At 38.9% G+C, this 20658-nt stretch overlaps 2 protein-coding genes across 2 annotated transcripts in view; both read left to right on the forward strand.

The window, feature by feature from the left end:
* LOC101853856 (sodium-coupled monocarboxylate transporter 2) overlaps positions 1-20658 on the forward strand; it is a gene marked incomplete in the record, with an annotated part of 40645 nt that overhangs the window by 1532 nt on the left and 18455 nt on the right. The window contains 3 exon segments of the mRNA XM_013083354.1: positions 16830-17021; positions 18460-18539; positions 19496-19617. Of these exon segments, the coding sequence (XP_012938808.1) occupies positions 16855-17021; positions 18460-18539; positions 19496-19617 (369 nt within the window).
* Positions 2321-3262, forward strand: LOC106011962. Its single transcript, XM_013083353.1, has one exon. The coding sequence runs from the start codon at positions 2321-2323 to the stop codon at positions 3260-3262; it is 942 nt and encodes a 313-aa protein (XP_012938807.1).

Below are 20658 nucleotides of genomic sequence, written 5' to 3' on the forward strand. Positions count from 1 at the left end.
AACATACATACATACATACATACATACATACATACATACATACATACATACATACATACATACATACATACATACATACATACATACATACATACATTCATACATTCATATACTCGACAGACGACAACTTTAAATTCACACATTTTCCTGTTGGAACGAATGCATTATTGTTATTAATTATTATGCGCGGAACCTGTAGCGCTTATAGGCGCTACTTAATTCGTTCTACTTTTTTGTTTGAGAAAGCGTTTTGCAGTACTGGCAACCCAACTATTTCAAGACGAAGACGGTAGAACCATAACCGTCACATCAGATCGAAATGTTAAAGTGCTGAGAATGTTTAGGATACGTTTGGAGAGGAGAAGGTATTGCTTGGTTCCAGTGGAATGGGGGCCACTCTCACATGTACAGGGTGGCCCTTGCATGGCCACAAGAAAGGTTTGGGGAACGCCTTATTAGCCGAAAGCTTACAAATGAATAGTCACCGCATTCCCCCGACTTGAATCCTTGCAATTATTTCCCTTTTTTTAAGTTTCATATTATACTAGCTGGGTCCCTTTTCGGTGAAAGGAGTGATCGGTGCATTAACATCAACTGAAAGTCATTGGCATACATTTACTCTCTACTGGAATGGAGCAATAACTCTTGAGAGATGCAAAACTTTAGAAGGTTTAGATCTATGCACTCAAAACAAACGTCATGAAAAATTGTGTGAAGTTTGAAAAGGGAGGTTTGAGTGTCGAGAAAAGACTTCCGGTTTTTAAAAAAAATGAGACTGCAAAATTGTTGATCGTCCCAGGGCAAAGAGGTTATAAAAAGAAGGTCTTAGCTGTGACGTCACGAGTGACAAACCTGAGGGCGCACCACCATTCCGGAGAGGAATAAAAGACCAGTCGGTGCACAGCAACACTTTTCAATCACGGGTTAATGATACTCAGCGAAGTCTTAGGATGTTGATTTCTTTTTCATGCGATTTTCCTATCGCTAAAATGTACTCATAATGATTTTTGTGATTTTTACCTTGAAATGAGCCAGATGATCTTCAAATTATGCAAATATGGCCTTTTACACGGTGTGGCCATACGGGTGAGTAAAATTCAGAAGAAAACCTGAATGAGACGGATTTAATTATCACTTTTTAAAATAAAAAACATGATTTTATTGTATGTAGTCTTTTACTGTGCGTCGCTCAAACAGTATGTCTAGATTTAGCACCGCTGATCACAACAATGCGCTCGTTTCGGCCCTATGAAATCAGGAATGTGTCTGAGAAGCTGCTACAAAGATTCAACTCTAGCACACCTTCAAGGCTGGCTGAACAGAAAAGAACCGCTGTCGATGTTCTTGAGACGAGAGAATGTAAAGTAGCCAACCAGGCGTAACTACAAACCAATAAGACAGGCGTGATTATTATGGTGTCTCATTTGCGAACCGATGACAAATAGCATGTGCAACAGCAGCAGCAGGGGTTCGTGGAAGATGGAGTGTTGTGTAGCTAAACAGCATTGCCAATCAACGCCAATTTTAGAAAATATTGTGAGCGTTTAAGATGAACCGGGTATTTCTCTAAGTGTTGCATTTTTAAAGTGTTGTCAGTTTATAATTATTGGTGCCCGATATTAAACAGCGCTCTTTGGGTGTGCGCACAGAATCCATACAATGAGTGATTTACAGTTAGGACAATAACCAGTCTTAATCCCCTTCATACTCTGTGAAGACCTAGGCGTTGCATCAGTAGAAGGAGAGACATGTAGACAACATGACAGAAAGGCAATCCATTTTGTTTTCTTTCTTTTTCTTAACAAACTCAATTACACACTTTGTCTCCCTCCGCCCTCCCCCACCCCACCCGGGAAAAACAAACAACACCTCATATTATATCTCTCTGTTCATTTGTAGCCCACATTTAAATGCATTTTTGTTTCCCACAATCGGTTAGCAGGTGCGGTATTGTGAATGCGTGTATGTTATATGATTAAACAACAAGAGCAAACAAAAACAAAACTTAAAATAACACTGAAATGAGCTTCAAACATACGGTGTGACTTTATGTCACTGAGGCGTTACGCTAGATGTGAAGGCCTACCCGGGTCACCCTGAAACCTCTCTGGCCAACGGGGCTCTGGTGAAACTGCGACTGGCTTGGCAGGCCGGCAGTGGATATGAATATTGCTCAAGAAAATAAAAGGAGACACAAACGGACTGATCAAAACAGAAAATCTAGCGAGGAAAACGGACAACGAACAAAAAACAAAAGAAAAAATTTGGGACCTGGAAAATTTGCAGCTTGACAAACAAAGAACCTGAGTTAGTGGAGTTCATGACCCAGAACAAGATCTCCATCATGGGCATTACAGACATCAGGAAAAAAGGGACAGGTACAAAAGAGATCCACTCCAACGTTGTCCTCATTTGGAGCGGGGAAAGAAAAGATCAAAGAGCTGAACATAGTGTGGGTTTCATCATACACCCTGACAAAGCAAAGGAAATAATAAATACAGACTTCATTTCTGAAAGACTCATCAAAATTAGCATTAGAGAGGGCAAAAAGACCACAAACTACATCCAGGTGTATGCACCGTGTAACGACTCCTACTCAGACGAAGAAAAGGACTCTTTCTTCGAACAACTCTCGGACTTAATTAGCAGCATCCCAGACGAGGAAGACCTTTATGTAATGGGAGACTTCAACGGAAGAGTCGAAGAGAGAAGAACACCGTGGACAAAACACCTGGGTCCACACAGTGACCACAGAGCACAATGCAATTATAACGGTAACCATGTATTGGAACTGTGTTCAGAGCACGATTTATTCAAAACCAACACCTTCTTCCAGCACAGTCTTTCAGATCTGCACCTGGTACAGATGGAACAACTTCAAGGTCTCATCACAGTTCGACTTCATATTAGCGAGATGTGGAATGCGGATCACAATCACAGACTCAAGAGCCATCCCCAATACAGGCCTGACACAGACCAACGGCCAATCATCACAACGTTGACCACCAAGAAAGAAAGAAAATCAAAAAACCTTAAAAGACAGCAAGAGAGAATAAATATGCATAAACTCGGAGATGATCAGGTGCAGGCTCAGATCAGATGCACCCTAAATGAAAAGCTAGGCTCTACAATACTAACCGTAGAAGAAGCTTGGGACACCTTCAAAACAACCCTCCAGGACACTATGCAAGAAGTCTGTGGTACCAAGAAGACAAGAGAAAAACACATAAAAGCAATAGCCTGGGGGAACGAACAAGTTTAGGATGCTATCAGGGAAAACAGAGACTGTATAGTATTATGAATGGATCAAGTCAAAAAACGAAGAGGACTACATTAAATATAGACTTGCGAGAAGACACAGCACGAAAGTCATTAAAACGTATAACATCAAAAGAAAAGTCATGGACCCAGTATGGCGAAAAGCTAAATGAAACCTGCAAGACCTCACCAAGAGAGTTCTACAAGAAGGTGAAGACAATGAGAGTAAGAGACGAACCCATCAACGATACTAATGGAGAAGCTATAAACGAAGAGAAGGAAATAATAAAAAGAGATGGGAAGAATATTTTCATAACTACTAAACCCATCAGGAATACAGGCACAAAACACACAATGCACCTTCAAAGCCAACTACCCAGAGCACTCAGAACCTACCATCCTGGAGGGTGAAGTGAGAGACGCACTGAAGACTAGTCCAAAGAACAAGGCAGCAGGAGACGATTACATCACAACTAAAGCCTTCCCTGCAGGCGGTGAAACCGGAATACACTGGCTTACAATCATCTTCCAGAACGCCTGGAAAGAGAGAAAAGAACCAGCAGATTGGCAAAATGTGATAGTGGTGCCAATATGGAAGAAAAAGGGCAGCAAGAAAGACTGCAACACCTGCTGAGGCATATCTCTTCTCAGCCATGCCGGGAAAATGTATGCAAAGATCTTAGAACGACGCACTCGCGCAAAAGCCGAACATCTTCTCAGTGACGCCCAGTTTGGTTTTAGAAAGGAAGAGGGTGCACTGATGCAATCTTCGCACTCCGACAAATGTGTGAGAGGGCTTTGGAATACGACCAAGATCTCCATCTCGTATTTGTGGATTTAAAAAAAGCCTTTGATCGAGTAAATAGAAACAAGCTATGGAAGATCCTGGAATAGTACAACATCAGCGGACAACTGCTAGAAAACATCAGGGATATCTATGCCAACAGCAGAAGCGCAGTCCGCACTACCAGTGAAACATCGGACTGGTTTCTAGTAACATCCGGAGTCATTCAGGGCTGCAATCTCTCCCCTCAGCTCTTCGGGATCTACATGGACCAGATTACAAAGGATGCCAATCCAGACCCAGAGGCACTCAACATACTCATGTTTGCAGACGACTTGGCAATGATGAACAACAAGACCCAGCTACAGGAGCATATGAACCAACTAAATGCAAGCTGCATGAAATATGACATGAAGATCAGTATTAGCAAGACCGAAGTCAGGACAATTAGCAGGAGACCAGACACAGACAAAGTTGGTATCAACATCAATGGACCCCAACTAAAATAAACCAGTGAATTCAAATACTTGGGCAGCATTTTCACTGAAAATTGAAAAATAGATCGAGAAATAGAGACTAGATGCCAGAAAGCCAACGCAGTCAGCTATCAACTCGGCCCTCTCCTGAAACATCCCAATATCCCCATGAGCACCAAGGCGATGCTCATCAAAGCCATTTTCCTTTCAACACTCACATATCAGTGTCACACATGGTCCGTAACAAAAGCCCTAGAGAGGAAACTGGTCACATGCGAAATGAAATGCTTAAGAAGAGCGGTCAACAAAAGACGAAGAGACTAAATAAAAATGAATTGATCAGGGACACCGTAGAAGCAACACCAGTCTTACCATACATTGAAAAATAAAAGATCAAATGGTTCGGACACCCCACGCGGACGCCCTCAAGCCAGCCAGCTCTGAGAGCATACAACATTAAATATTCTGGGCGGAGAGCCAGAGGAAGACCAAAGCGCGGATATTGTGAATCTTTGGCAGACACCCTCAGAGCTCACGGGATGTCCCTCCTACAGGACACTCGCCTTGCTACAGACTGAGCTTTGAGAAGTTGCAAATTTTTTCGGCCCTTCACAATTTTTGTTGTTAAATAATAATATGGACAATCTTATATATATATATATATATATAAATACATATATATATATATATATATATATATATATATATATATATATATATATAAATAATATACATATATATATATATACATATTATGGATGCATTTATATATATATAAACATATACACATATATATATATATATATTTATATATATAAGATAGATAGATAGATAGATAGATAGATAGATAGATAGATAGATAGATAGATAGATAGATAGATAGATAGATAGATAGATAGATAGATAGATGTGAATATATGTTTTATATAAAGTGGTTAAGGTATTTGCCTCTCATTTAATAAGTCCCAGGTTCGAATCAGGGTGGATCGCGACAGAAAATGTTCTTCCCGAAAATTTTCTCATTTTAGATCCATTCTTGCTCTCTTTCCAGGTTCTGTCGTCTGCTTTCGTCTCCACTTTCTGCCCACCACCCCTCACCGCCTTTGCCCCCTCCTCTGCGCTCTTGACTCTTTCTGCAGCCTGTCTACTGCTACTCCTTGGCTCCTTCTTACTACTGTCTTTTAACCCCACCACTGATCTTATTTTGGGTAAGGTAAGATCTAACACCTAGCCTTCAAGGTTAAGGGCGAAAATCTCGGAGGTCCCGAGTGCAAGTTGCCCACCCGGGCAAAAATTCAAAATTTCCTTCCAATCGAATAAATGTTTAAAGAGTCGCGCGCGCTCATATGACCTAATGCTGTTGCCAGCGCCGTAAAACACTCACCGAAAAATTCATATTACAATATATACAGTAATAATAATTAAGTGTTTTCATATTTAAAATACGGTATATTAATATTCATGCATATTAGGGCTCTGCTGTATACAAAAACGTTGAATAAAAATCCATTATTATAACTTAACAGTACGCAAAATATACTGAACATTTGGTACTTCGGAATTGATATAACACATTCTGAGGAACGCTGATGATTGTAAAAAAAACGTTATAACATTCTTGTTGTTGCAATCATCTTGGGTGTTTGTATCTCATTTCAGTTAATATTCCGTTCCCTTGACCCGTTTGCTACAGGTTGCACACAAATAATATTCCTTTTGCCACTTTCTCAACTCATGAGAGAGGACAAGGTGCGATCGTTGTTAATAGGTTTTACCAGTGAAATATCTTCAGAGCTTTGGGGGGGGGGTATTCATAAATAGTTCAGCATGCAAATAAGCAATGCGATATCGCGAGGCTCTGACAATATAACTCCATTGAAGTCAAAGGAGATACTCCGAAAAGAGCTTCGAGGGCTTTGAAGCAAATTTTAAAAAGTGACAAATACAAAAAAATTCTTAAAGAAGACCGCGCAGTGTAAACAGGCGGATACTTCCTCCTGAACAAAAGATTGAATAACCGAGTTGCAATTTCAAAGACTGCTAGGATCGGGACTCTTTGTTTGATGAGAAACACTTCCTATGGTTACGACCCTACCTGAAAACATTCCGTAAAGCTTTAGTTAACAGTTATGTAACTGGTTGGGCTGTCATGATCAAACTGGGCTGGGGTCACCCAACCCCCGGCCGGCATAATCTGACTTGTACAAAAGAAAAAGCTACTCGAAAGTAAACGTCCATTACTACAACATTGACAAATCACTGTACACACCTAAGCGGCGGTCCACATTATTGCTTGATCATGTTCAGCTACTTATGATTAAATCAAGATTGTTTTTTAATCACTCTGTTTAATCTTCTCAGGTCTTTGCGTGCTGGTCTAAATGTTGGAGGGTCAACAAAATCTAAAAGCCGATTAATGAAGGTGAAGGTCCGTGCAAACTAATGTTCAAACACATTTTCTTTTATGCAAGCCGAAAGCGGGAAAAAAATAATATGGGAATTACAGCATACACCTACATCAATTAAAACGTGACACATTTCCATCAACACCACACTTTAATGCACGTTAATGAAACAAATTCAAACAGACGGGTGAGTACTTTTCGAATTCTAGACGGTCTTGATTTGAAATATACAAGCTTACACTAATAAATGGGGCAGGGTAATGTTGCTGTTTAAAAATGAGCAATTTGTAGGAAAGGATTGATTTATTGTGGGAATCCTGCGCATCTACCTTCCAAAGGGTCAGTGCTTAATATAAGGATCGAATAAAGATTTTTTTGTGAAAATTACTAACTGGATCAAAATTTTAAAAATTAAATATATTCGTTTGTCGTTGGCCTACAGAGGTGTCATGCAAATATGCGTGCGAACTGGTAAATTAATACACAAGTTAGAATACATTCAACGAAGACAAACGAAAATGAAACATTTATACCTTGGGAAGATTTTAATTTATGTCTAAACGAAAAATGTCACACTGCCACTAAACCAGTTTGCGACGCGCCAGAAGAATGGTCTTCTTTCATAAGACCTGCTGGCAAAAGGGACTTGTTCTCTTCTAAAGGGAAAAATCACATGATTTAGCAGAAACACGGTGAAGCACACTCCACTGGGTGTTCCAAAAGATCATCAGGCCTACGAGTACAAAAAACTCAACTTACAGCTGTACCCTGCAAAGACAACCATGCCATAACCCCCCTCCCCCCCCCCCCCCATAACACACACGCTTTCTAGGACCGGGTTAAGAGGGGGAACCAAGAGGCCCGGGTTCTGGGCCACCCTCCAAAAGGGTGCTTCCACCAATAGAAATTAGCACCGAGTCTAGTAATATTACTGAGGGAACTTGACTTCAGTGACATCATCTGCTACTTTGCCATACGAGAAAAGTGTCAGGACTGTAATGGTTATGACTTCATCCATTTTGTGAACTGAACTATATTTACTTGTTAACTGTACTGTACGTTTTCATGAAAAGCAAAATAAATTAAAATGAATTTCTCAGTGTAAATAAATTTAGTGAGAACAATCTGTGTTCTTTTCATGTTTATTCATTATAGTTTATTATAACATCGGAAAAAAGTTCCCTGATCAGTATTTTCTAGTTAAAGATAGTATCCAATTTACAGGATTTAGATTACTAGTCTGTGGTGTATGGAACAGGGGAAGTTGGAATAGAATGGGGACCTCCCTTTGAGACGTGACCCACGGCTCTCACATGCTTTAATCCTACCGTGACCCCACGCCTCTCTCTCTCTCTCTCTCTCTCTCTCTCTCTCTCTCCCCCCCCCCTCTCTCTCTCTCTCTCTCTCTCTCTCTCTCTCACTCACTCTCTCTATCTCTCTCTCTTTCTCTTTCTCTTTCTCTCTCTCTGTTTCTCTCTTTCTCCGTCTGTCTTCCCCGTCTTTTCCCCTTTTCACCTGTTCATCTTCGCCCCTTTCTTTCCTGTCAAACGACAGGGCCACGTCAATTAGACGTGGTTCAGAGTTAAACCAGAGCATTTTCCATTTTTTCATGTTGTAAGGTATAGCCCTTACTTTAATCGAATGTTTCTGTTTGCGGCCAGGTTGCTGTTCTATCTTTGCATTCAAACAAGTGAGCTAGTTGTCTCGAAGGAATAGTTATGGAGGATGTCTGTAATTCTTACTATAAACTTTCACACAAAAATGCACTTACAGGTATAGGATAATATATTATCCTTTCAATGACGCTTCCCAACGGTTCGAGGCCGCTGTTTGAAAACAGCAATAAAACCGTGACAAGTGGACCATTTTAAGCATAGCGAAAACTACAGTCGGTTTCGGTTTTTCGACAGCTATTTCTTTCCGACCTCAACCCCCCCCCCCCCCCTCTTTTCTTTTTGTCCCTACGGAATAGGACAACGTGCCCGAAATAACCTACGATGTTCTATTATCTTAAATCTGAGGACAAAAGTTTTTCAGTCGTCCGTGTGCACCAACAATTTAAAAACTTCAGTCATCTGATCACCCCAAGGACAATATTCTAGTCAAATATTTGAAGTCTGTAACTTGAAATACGATATTGCATGTTAAAGCGTTAAGAATAGTGTCTGACTCGCAGACTAGAAGCATTTCCAGTGGAGCATGATTACTAACAATTTGGATAAGAGGCCTCGGAGGTCATGATGTGTTTTAATTGACCTTGTATGTATGTATGTATGTATGTATGTATGTATATATGTATGTATGTATGTATGTATGTATGTATGTATGTATGTATGTATGTATGTATGTATGTATGTATGTATGTATGTATGTATGTATGTATGCATGCATGCATGTATGTATGTATGTATGTATGTATGTATGTATGTATGTATGTATGTATGTATGTATGTATGTATGTATGTATGTATGAATGTATGTATGTATGTATGTATGTATGTATGTATGTATGTATGTATGTATGTATGTATGTATGTATATATGTATGTATGTATGTATGTATGTATGTATGTATGTATGTATGTATGTATGTATGTATGTATGTATGTATGTATGTATGTATGTATGTATGTATGTATGTATGTATGTATGTATGTCTGTATGTATGTATGTATGTATGTATGTATGTATGTATGTATGTATGTATGTATGTATGTATGTATGTATGTATGTATGTATGTATGTATATGTATGTTTGCCAATGTAAACCAAATTGCCCTTCAGGGATCAATAAAAGTGTAATTTATTTATTCATTTATTTATTTATATTTATTTATTCCCCCCAGGGCTGCAGGTCAGAGTTCACCCGGCCGTGGCAGGACGCGGTGCCCCCACTGACAGAGACGGTGCGACAGACGGTGTACTACCCCTCGGAGGACGACGATATACAGAATATGCAAAAAACACATACATATAACATATACTACACATACACATACATATACATATTATACATATAAATGCACATATACATAATTATAAATACATGTACATGTACATACACGTACACATACATATTACATAATAATATTATACATATAAATGTACATATACATACATATACCTGTACATACACATAATAATATACAGGTACAGCTCATATACATAATAGTCTCTCTCTCTCTCTCTCTCTCTCTCTCTCTCTCTCTCTCTCTCTCTCTCTCCCCCCCCCCCCCCCTCTCTCTCTCTCTCTCTCTCTCTCTCTCTCTCTCTCTCTCTCTTTCTGTATACATATACATAAAAACATAATAACACATACAGTTCAAATGAATGTCTTTATACACATGCATATCATATGCATATCATATGTGTATATCTTGTGTGTTTGAGTGTGTGCATGTTTACATAAAGTAGCGTACGCCAGCTGTGACATATACATAATATCATGTACATTGTATGTGCATTGTACACCCAGAATTTTTAAATTTGTTTACTTAAAGTTTCTTATTGCCAACAGCAAAACAGATCTTGGAGAAATTGGAAAATACAGTGTACTTGATAAAGTCAGAAAAGATATTGATTTAAGCCCACGGCTTATCAAATTCACGTTGCCGATAGATCTATGTCAAGTACTTGTCTGTTGAGCGGTATAATAATTGCTTTGTGACCACTTCATGGTAATGTGGCGCCGTAACAAGGTGCTTATCTTACACTGTGGGGCTCAGACAGAGGTACACCGTGGCGACAATAGCGATGTGTTCTTATATAATTATGTTCTGAACACAATGTAGACCAACACATTTATAGCAGATAAAAACCAGCCAGCTGATGACATCAAGGGGGATAATAACAATTTGCTTTATGTTCAAGACTCGTCAAGGGGGTTTTAATGATCAGGGGAAGAGTGATTTTACGATACGCTGTTGCACGGCCCATGGGCGCTTAGTTTGTGTGGGTACAATTTTAAGAAGAATGAAGCAGTACCTTGCCTTCATGAAAAAAAGATGCTGCTATCTGGACTTAAAACAGATGGACAGGTTAGAGACTATACAATATCAATCTTAAGACTGCGCCACGCTCGTTTAACTGCTCGGCAACTGAAGATAGCGTTAATATAGTTTTATATTTTCAATTATTTTTAAAAATTCGCTTCGCTTCCATCTTTATTATTTTACTCACATATATTTTTAAAACTGTACAAATAGGAAAATTAACGTTAAATTAAAATTATGATATGAAACTGAAGAGCTCACAAGAATGATACAATTATACGATCGTGAAAACGGGCGCGCGTGCGTGTGTGTGTGTTTGTGTGAGTGTGTGTGTGTGTGTGTGTGTGTGTGTGTGTGTGTGTGTGTGTGTGTGTGTGTGTCAGTGCCGGATTAAGACCCAGCTGGCCCCAAGGCACACTTCACTGAGTGGCCTGAAAACGTTAGATATACACACAAACACACACACACACAAACACACGCGCGCGCGCGCGCAAATTCAAAACTACAGATATATGCACGGTCTGTCTGTGCGTGTGTCTGTCTGTCATGTAGTCCAAAGTATGACAGTATTGAATATGGACAACATACCAGTAGGATAATGTAACTAAGGTCTCACAACAGAGTAAAATTATGCATTATTATTTTTCTACCTAGATTGCCATTTTGCGTGCTTTTGCAACAGCGAATTCATCAACGACTTTGTTAATGTCAACGTTGTGCAGTAAATCGCTTTCAATTGAAAGAAGTGCACGTATCCCTAGCCTTACTGCTGAGACATGGTTGAACGTGTCTTTAATGCGTTTCAATTGCGAAAATGAACCTTCGCCAGTGCAGTTAGTTGACATTAGAGACAGGTACATCCGCAAAGCTATCTCGCTGTCTGGAAAAGCTGAGTGGACACCAGTGGTATGCAAGAGTTTGAAAAATCTCTGAGCGCTTCCAGTTGCATTATCCGGATATACTTGCTCTTTCACCTATCATAGGCACTGTCTAAATTCCATTAGAAAGTTAGGAGAGAGGTCATGTGAATAGACATTAACAAGTGCTGATGTTGCAGCATTGATGTCTTCAGCTGACATTGAATTATACTCTGTTAAAAAGCCAAACCTCTGCACTGCTGTTGAATAGGCGTCAATTCGTCTGCATAGGGAACTTTTCAGTTGGTCTATGATAACCAAGAATGTATTCACTTTGAATTTCTCCTGACCCGACATTTCATCCATCACCCTTGAGACATCTCCGTCATCTACTGTTTTCCTGTGTACACGTGCTCTCCGACTGTCTGATTTATATAACATGCTGCTTCCACATCGGTCACTTGCCTTGAAATGGTAATAGTCAAACTTTTCTCGACACTTACCTATATATGTGTCTAAACTTTTTAACAATCCAATGGCCGGGCTTAGTTCAATAGTTGAACTTTGTAGCAGTTTACTACAGCAATTGAAACGATGTAAAATGTCATTCCAAAGTTCACACATGAAAATAACTTCAATGGTGTCCATATAATTTGCAAGAGCGCCAGCTTTGTGCTTCGTGAGACCATTCAGGTCAATAACTTCTGCAATATCTTGTACTTGTAGAGCACTTTGGAATTGTTTGTAGCCCCTGAAGACTGCTTCTGTCGCATCAGCCCGGGCAGACCACCGGGTATCCGATCGGTGTTTTGGGACAAGACATTCAGGATTTTCCTCAAAGTGTTGTAATAAAATATTCCAACGATGTGTTAATGCAACAAAAAAAGAATACAAGCGCTGCAGGAACTGACAGAAAGACACAGCTTCCACACAGCAATCTACAGCTGATTAACCAACTAAATTTAGAGAGTGGCCTGCGAACGGGATATGATCCACAAATTGTCTGCATTCCAGTGTATTTCCCAGACGTGTTACTGGCATTGTCGTGTGTCTGGCCACGACAATTCTCAAAGTCGATGCCTTGCTCCCTTAGGTATTGGAGCAACGTATCTGCAAGATTCTGTCATGTGTGGCTTGAGATGTTGATGAATGTCAAAAAGCGCTCCTCGGGCTGGTGATCTACCATATTGACATAGCGTAAAACAATGGTTAACTGATCAGAATGCGTAACATCTGGAGTAGAATCTATGGAGACGGAAAAGTACCTTGCCTTAGAAATTTTATCCTTGATGAGGTCAAGAACATGCTTGCCTTACAAGTTAATCAATTCTTTACAAGTAGTTTTTGATAGGTATGAAGTGTGTCCACGTCCTTGGTTGGCATGAGTTTTGATATGCTGAGATAAAAATGGATCAAACTGCCCAATTTGTTCTAAAATACCCAGGTAGTTCCCATTGTCCTTGGACCCAACGATTTCATTACTGCCTCGAAAAGCCAGCCCTCTCTTAAAAACGAAAATGATTGTCTTAATACAACGTAACAAAATATTTTTCCAGTATTTTCGTTGTTCCAGTAAGTTTTGGTGTAACCGCTCGTCAACTCGCGCAGCAGCAACACTACGCTGACATTAAGTCAAGACTGAGTTTATATGTTTGGGACTTGTTTCATGTGTTTTTAAATAGTTAGTTATATTCTTCCAATCTGTAAACCCCTGACCAGAAAGAGGTACACGGTCAGGCGAAAACAAAAAAGCAAGGGAAACAGAAAACACAGGCTTTGCCTGGAGAATAATATTATACGAACCAGTCACGATCAACTACTTCTCCATTTGACAAAACACGTTTGAATGCATAGTTATTTAAATCTCGATTCATGCCAGAAAAGTCTCGTTTTGTTTCTGGATAGTCACTTGCCAAATTCCGAAACTGGTTTGCACCTCGAGTTATGCACATTTCAAGCATATGGTCCTTTATATCACCTAGAAGCCTTACATCATTTGCCATTGTTCTTGAAGTATTACGAGTTTCGACTGTTTTAGCATCAGCTAGCTCAGCTTCAGCAGTAGGCTCTTCTTGGTAGCTGTCGATTTGAGATGAAGAAGATTAACCATCAGCTACCCCAGCTTCAATTGTACTAGCAGTAGGCTCTTCTTGTTGTTAATTTGAGATGAAGAAGCTTCGCTACTACTTTTCCCTTTCACATGAAAAGTTGAAGTCAGTTTTGTTAATTTTTTTTAGTTCTTCTCCTTTAATTTTCTTCTTCTCCAACTCCTTCGCTTTTCCATCCACTCTTTCGTTTTGACATTTCAAGATACTAATCCTAGAAGACGCTGAGGATAAACATGCTCAAGAAGAGTACATTATGAAGAAACGTAGTAGGGCCTATGTTGTGGTAGTGGTGGTGATGCTGCTGCTGCTGTTATTGTTGTTGTTGTTGTTGTTGTTGTTTATTTGTTTTTGTTTTTGTTTGTTGTTGTTGATTATTGCTGCTGCAATGGTTTGCATTATATTATTTTGATTCTGGTCTCTATAAGCATCCTCAATATTGTATATTATTGTAAAGTACTAGTTTGTACTACTGACAGAGATCAGAATGCGGTCATACTGCATGGCCACTGTCAAAATAAAAGATATCCAGTTGCAGCCAAAGCTGCAGTCTTAAAGACCTTCTCCCACACATACACACGAACTCTTCTCCTGTCTATTTCTCCCTCCCCCTCCCTCCCCTGCCCCAAATCCCACCAACTCTCACTTTCCCGTTTTGTTTCTTCGTTTTCCTGTTAGTACGAAGAAACATTTGTTAGCGTAATTTAACACCTAGTTATACCGACATATGAATAGCATTAGTATTGAAAATTACTACTTGGGTCACCATTGCATAGGCTAGCAATATGTAAGTCATACGTTATAAGTCAAAAGGCATTTATAAAGCGCCCACTCAAGAAGATCTGCTCTGAGGCGCTACAATTTGGATCAGTTGAATATTTTCTGGAACAGAAATGTCTTAACGTGTCGTTTGAAAGAATCCACATTCTCAACATTTCTTATAGATGCTGGCAGTGCGTTCCGTACAGATGGGGCTGAAACACTGAAAGCCCGATTTCCGATTTTTGTTCTGGTACTTCTAGTTGACAGTCTTATGTGTTTACTTTGTCTTGTGTTTCTGAATGTTGCTTGCACATTTATGAGTTCTGTGAGATAGGATGGTACAATTTCGTGTATTGCTTCAAAAGCTAACAGTAGGATCTTTAGGCCAACCTCACAAGCAACTGTTAAGGCCCGAGTTCTGGGCAGGGGGAGGTTGTTGGGTTTTTTTGGGGGGGAGGGGGGGAGGGTTTAGCCCTAAAACTAAGAGAGGGGATACCATTAAAAATTATATAAACACTGCGCTACTAGACTTAGACTAGATTTATCTAGATCTAGATCTCGGTCTATTCTACGTTTTATATTATTCATTCGGAATCTGGACACTAATTTTGTAAGGTTTCAATTTGCTTTTAAAAAACATAGTTCTAGCACAAAAAATAACTTTTTACATGTATAATGCTGGCATCCCTTCCTGTCCCTTCCCTTGTTTAAAATATCTAGATCTAGGCCTAATAATACATGTCTGAATTATTATACAGATAGCCTACTTTGATTTTTATTTATATCAGGGGTTTTGTAAGCACCTTTCACCTCGTGACCTCATGTGCACTTAGAAAAATGCCAATTTGGCAGAAATTAGGCTAGAAATGTAACATTCGCAGGCTTTTGACTCCAGCAGGGCCACAACAGAATGTCTAGACTTTGGAGAGATCCGAAGGAAATATTATAAATGCAAGAAATTGCAGGATATTTTTTCCGTCGTTGTTCCCAGCAGAAATTTAAATTGTATAAAGGCCATTGGCCTTTATGGCGAGTTGTAGAGTGAATTTGATATTATTGAAAATTTTTATTGTTACTTAAAAGAGTTGTTTTAAATCACAAATGTATTTACACCGAATTTAGATATTTTAACTTTTTAGCATTTTAAAGTAAATTAGTTAACCAGACATGAAGTGAACTTTTGCAAAAGTGAACAACTTGTGTTTCGCGCGCTCATATGACCTTAGCAGTTGCGAGCGCCGTAAAACATTATACTATACATACAACTTTGGAACTGTTATCTGGGTTGCCAGGTATCTGGTGACTTAGGAGGCCAAAGGTGTTTGATTTGGAACCCACAGCTAATGATTCAATTTAATTTCAGAAAAAAAGTGGCCTAGAGAGAGTCGACACAAAATGTCACAGCACTTTCTGAACTAGGCCTGGGAGTAAAATCCCAGTCGGACTCTGTCTTGGGCTAGCTTAGGGCTATTCTAGTTGTGGCCTTCCTGACTGGCCTTGCTGCGGCCTGATGAAAACGGGGAGAAAAACGAAAAAAATGTGGCCCTGTTGTACCCTGTCTCTGGCCTGTTTGTGGCCTATTTTTCTGAGTGGCCCCAAGGCAATTGCCTTATTTGCCTAATGGTTAATCCGGCACTGGTGTGTGTGTGTTTGTGTGTGTGTGTGTGTGTGCGTATGTGTGTGTGTGTGTGTGTGTGTGTGTGTGTGTTTGTGTGTGTGTGTGTATGTGTGTGTATGTGTGTGTGTGTGTGTGAGTATAATGACAGTCCAAAGTGCATCAGCTCTTCTTTTAAGAAATATCCGTGGAAGTAAAAATGTCTTAAGTGCCAAGACTGCTATTTGGAGAAAATCGCAAATAAAAATTTGGAACAAGTTTGAGTATTGAGATAAGACTAAATATGATTTTCCTATAATTCTTGAACACGTTTGAGTAGTGAGATAAGACAAAATTGCTTTGCAAGGTGACATCAAGCTCTATTCAGCACTTTTTATGTCTGATTTGTTTATTTTGCACTAAAGACATTTTTGCATTCTAGGGTCTATTATATATATATAAACGTATGTGTTTTCTTTTAATAATTGTCCCCTTATTCTGTTTAGAAATTTTGAAATTACATCATGATGCTGACTTAATTTATGTGTGGACTCATAAACATTGTGCCGTCTTTTTTCTTCACGTTTTTTTTACAGACTTCAGAAAACGTAGTCCAGCAAGATGGGCTCCAATAGCATTGAGACAGGAGAGATCCGCAAGTTCAGTGGCGTTGACTATGCGGTGTTTATTGTGCTGCTGGTGATCTTTTCAGTGGTTGGTCTCTACCATGCCATTAACGACAGAAGAAGGAAGAAGGAAAATCCCAATGAGTTCTTGTTGGGAGGAAGGTATTGCTGGAAGAAAACACCAAGGGGTCTTTTTAAAATAAATATCCTACTTGGGTTTTTTTATTTTTAATATAGAATGAGTTTTAGATTAAATAATATTTACCTAATTGAATATACATATATATGTATATGTGTTTGTTTGTGTGTGTGTGAGTGTGTGTGTGTGTGTGTGTGTGTGTGTGTGTGTGTGTGTGTGTGTGTGTGTGTGTGTGTGTCTAAAGAAAGGTACCAAAAAAACCCCAAGAGCATTTTGAGCTACAGACTGATAAAGACCCCAAAAAATCACTTTTTTGACCAAAATGTGTTTCCATAAAAAATGACAGTTCCACCATTTTTTAACATTATGTTAAAAGGGATTGCTTTGATATGAGATAATGAACACTGCTTTTAGAGGGTGTTAACATCTATTCTTGGAGCACGATTTTTTCTTCCCCGAAATGTTTTACCGTTGAATTATAATCATAATATTTATGTCAACTGAATGCAAAATTAGAATTGAACTTTCCATGAAAAAAAATACATGAGAAACAAATGAATCACCGTTTTTTAGTTCAAGTTTGTATGTGCCCTAAACTTAAAAGCTAATATTCTCAAAATCAAATCTTTATACTCAACCTCACAATGTGCAATATCTAAAAAAAGCTGCTTGAGATATATCTAAAAAATTAAAAACCAACGTGTTCAGCTTTGAATCTTCTTGGTACTTTTCTTTAGGCACAAACACACACACACACACACACACACACACACACACACACACACACACACACATATTTCTGTTTTACGTGTATTATTAATGTTGTCAATTATTTATTTATTCACTTCTTTCCTTCTTTCTTTTTATTCTTTCTTTCTTTCTTTTTATTTATTTATTTATCTTTTTTTCATTTTTTTTGTGGTAGTGGTAGTCGGTCAAGGGTCTCCAGGCCCTTGGCTCTGTCCTTTTGGAAACGTTTTTTAAAGTAGGATAACGTGCCTGTTTACAGTGGGTCTAAATACAAATTATGCAATACCTGCCTTAAAAATGGGAAATAATATGTTATCATTGTTCACGCAGCAGATCTTTACATTGCTACTCTTAGTACTCTTATTGACTCACCACCCCCCCCCCCAAAAAAAGAATTAAAATAAAAAATAAAATAAAAAACACATTTTAAAAACTTTAAAAAATAAGACAGAAAATAAAACAATTTTTTAAAAAGATGGGGCAACTTTCTCGCCCAAAGGATAGTTTCCATTGCATACACTCCATTACGTCTAATTATAAGTAAGTATTTCTTTGAACTTTTTAACTGCCCAAAATGTTATGACGCATTTCTATTACTTGGTTATATTGCCATCTTCTGGTGTGTCTTTTCCCTCCCAATGACTTTACTGTGGGAAATATTACTATTGGTACTGCAGTTAAAGGCACGAACGTATCTATGGCCTTTTTCAGATCTATGTCTGTTTTCCCGGTAGCTATGTCCTTGACTGTCACCTTCATGTCAGCGCTGACCATCCTGGGGACTCCGGTGGGTAAGTAATGCTTCGTTCTTCTTTCATGCTATGCTTCCCTGATATATACAGAAACAGCCACCTGTGTTCCACAAGCTAACTAGTTATGATCTAAATAGTTTAAAGAAAATGCATGCTTGTTCGCTTGTGTTATTGACATTTTTATTGTCTCTTGTGGCTTAGTTATTTATAGGAAGGTATTTTCTGGTCGGGTCAGTTATTACATTTAATTGATTTCTTGTACTATTCTTTTCTTTTTAATGTGTTGATCTGTAGCTCACCCCATACAATTATACCAAGTGGATGGGCCATCTGTACTGTAGGTATGTACTCAGACTTATACGCGGCATGGCCAACAACATGACGTGTGGTTATGTAATAATAATAAAATAATGGATTGCATTTATATAGCGCATATCCACTTATGCAATGCTCTATGCGCTTAACATGATACATATTATGGGTTTACAAATCAAATTTAAAGGCACATAGTGTTACATACGCGTACCCACACATACTCACGCACGCACGCACCACACACACATACACACATACATACACACATACACACATACGTACATACGTACATACGTACATACGCACATATGCACATACAAACTCACAACGATCAACAGCTTGGATGGATTCTGTCTAATCGAAATATGATGAAAATAGAAATGCTTTTAGTTTCTTCTTAAAAATTTCTAGATGTTCTGCTTCTCTGGTAGTTTTTGGAAGCCTATTCCAAACAAGTGGGGCAAAATGTATACCTTGAAAATTGTAGAGGAGCAAATTATCATAAAATATCAATACGCATATATGTTCATAAAATCTTGTCCACAAATTCAAGCCGTTTATACAATTCTATACATAGTGATTTTGAAACCTGAAAGAATACAGGGTTTTTTTTAAGACAAAGAAAGCAAACTCTATTCACTTGCACCACTCCCCCACCCCACCTTTCCCCTTTTCCCCAGAGATGTACGTGTACAACACAATGTTCATGTACCTCATGTTGGCTCTGGTACTGGCCATGTGCAGTGCGGGAATCATCTTTATTCCGTTCTTTTACAAGCTTGGTGTAACAAGCACCTTCCAGGTGGGTACCAACACGTATTATCTTGGTTTATACCATCCTTTTATAATATAATGTTCCATTGTACGCAGAGTCTAGGTTTTACAGAACTTAAGCTCTTCATAACTTTGCGTTTATTATAGCCAACACATCACGTGCACAAAGGTATGCGAATCAGATGGCGTCATTCAAATTGGATTCTTCTTCAAGTGTCAGGCCTGGCACAAACATGGCGGATCATGTTACCCCACTCCTTCCTGATTTGTCTACCTGATCAGCTCGGTTTTTTCCCGTTGCTTTGTTTGCCACAAAATCGTTCCGATCATCTGTGTACGTTGTTCTGTTTTTCTTTACCCTTATCCGCTCACTCTTCCCTCTGCATTTCCACAAAGTAGCAGTTTCTTAATTCCATTTGATTCTTCTATGTAGCCACACAGTCGCTATTATTGTCTTTTTCTGATGGTTCTGAACCTAAGTACATATTTACAGCCTGCCATTCGCAGCACTTCTTCCGTTGTTTTCCTCTCTATCCATGAGATTCTGAGTTTGCTCCATGAATTCCACATCTTCTTTCTGTATCTTTATTTCGAGTCCAGCTTTCGCATCCATACATAAGGATTTTCCTTGTGTTATACTGTTGTGTTTCCATTTGAAAGGACCGGTTTCATCTCCTTGAAAGTTTAAAAAAAAATTTATAATATTGTATGTATCCTTCTGTCACTTTTTTGCCCTAGGTGTTATTGTGCAACAAAAATATTTAAAATTAATGATGTGTTTTAATCTTCCGTTCTTGCATATTGGCACTTTTAAAGATTACTTGGCATTCTGTTTTCTGGGGATTCAGTTATAGTGATAGTACTGGGCAAGAGGGGAAAATGCGCCATCCGCATAATGTGTTTATGGTGTAATAGATCAGAAATTTGATCCGCACGAATCCAAGTAATATTCTGAATTATTTCATTCCTCCAGTGCCCTTGAGATACCAAGTTGGAATATTATTCAATTTTAGTAAGCTGTTAGGTGATAAGTGGGACAGAGAGAGTGAGAGAGTGTGTGTGGGGGGGG

The sequence above is a fragment of the Aplysia californica genome, unplaced genomic scaffold (genome assembly GCF_000002075.1).
Source record: "Aplysia californica isolate F4 #8 unplaced genomic scaffold, AplCal3.0 scaffold00227, whole genome shotgun sequence".
NCBI lineage: Eukaryota > Metazoa > Mollusca > Gastropoda > Aplysiida > Aplysiidae > Aplysia > Aplysia californica.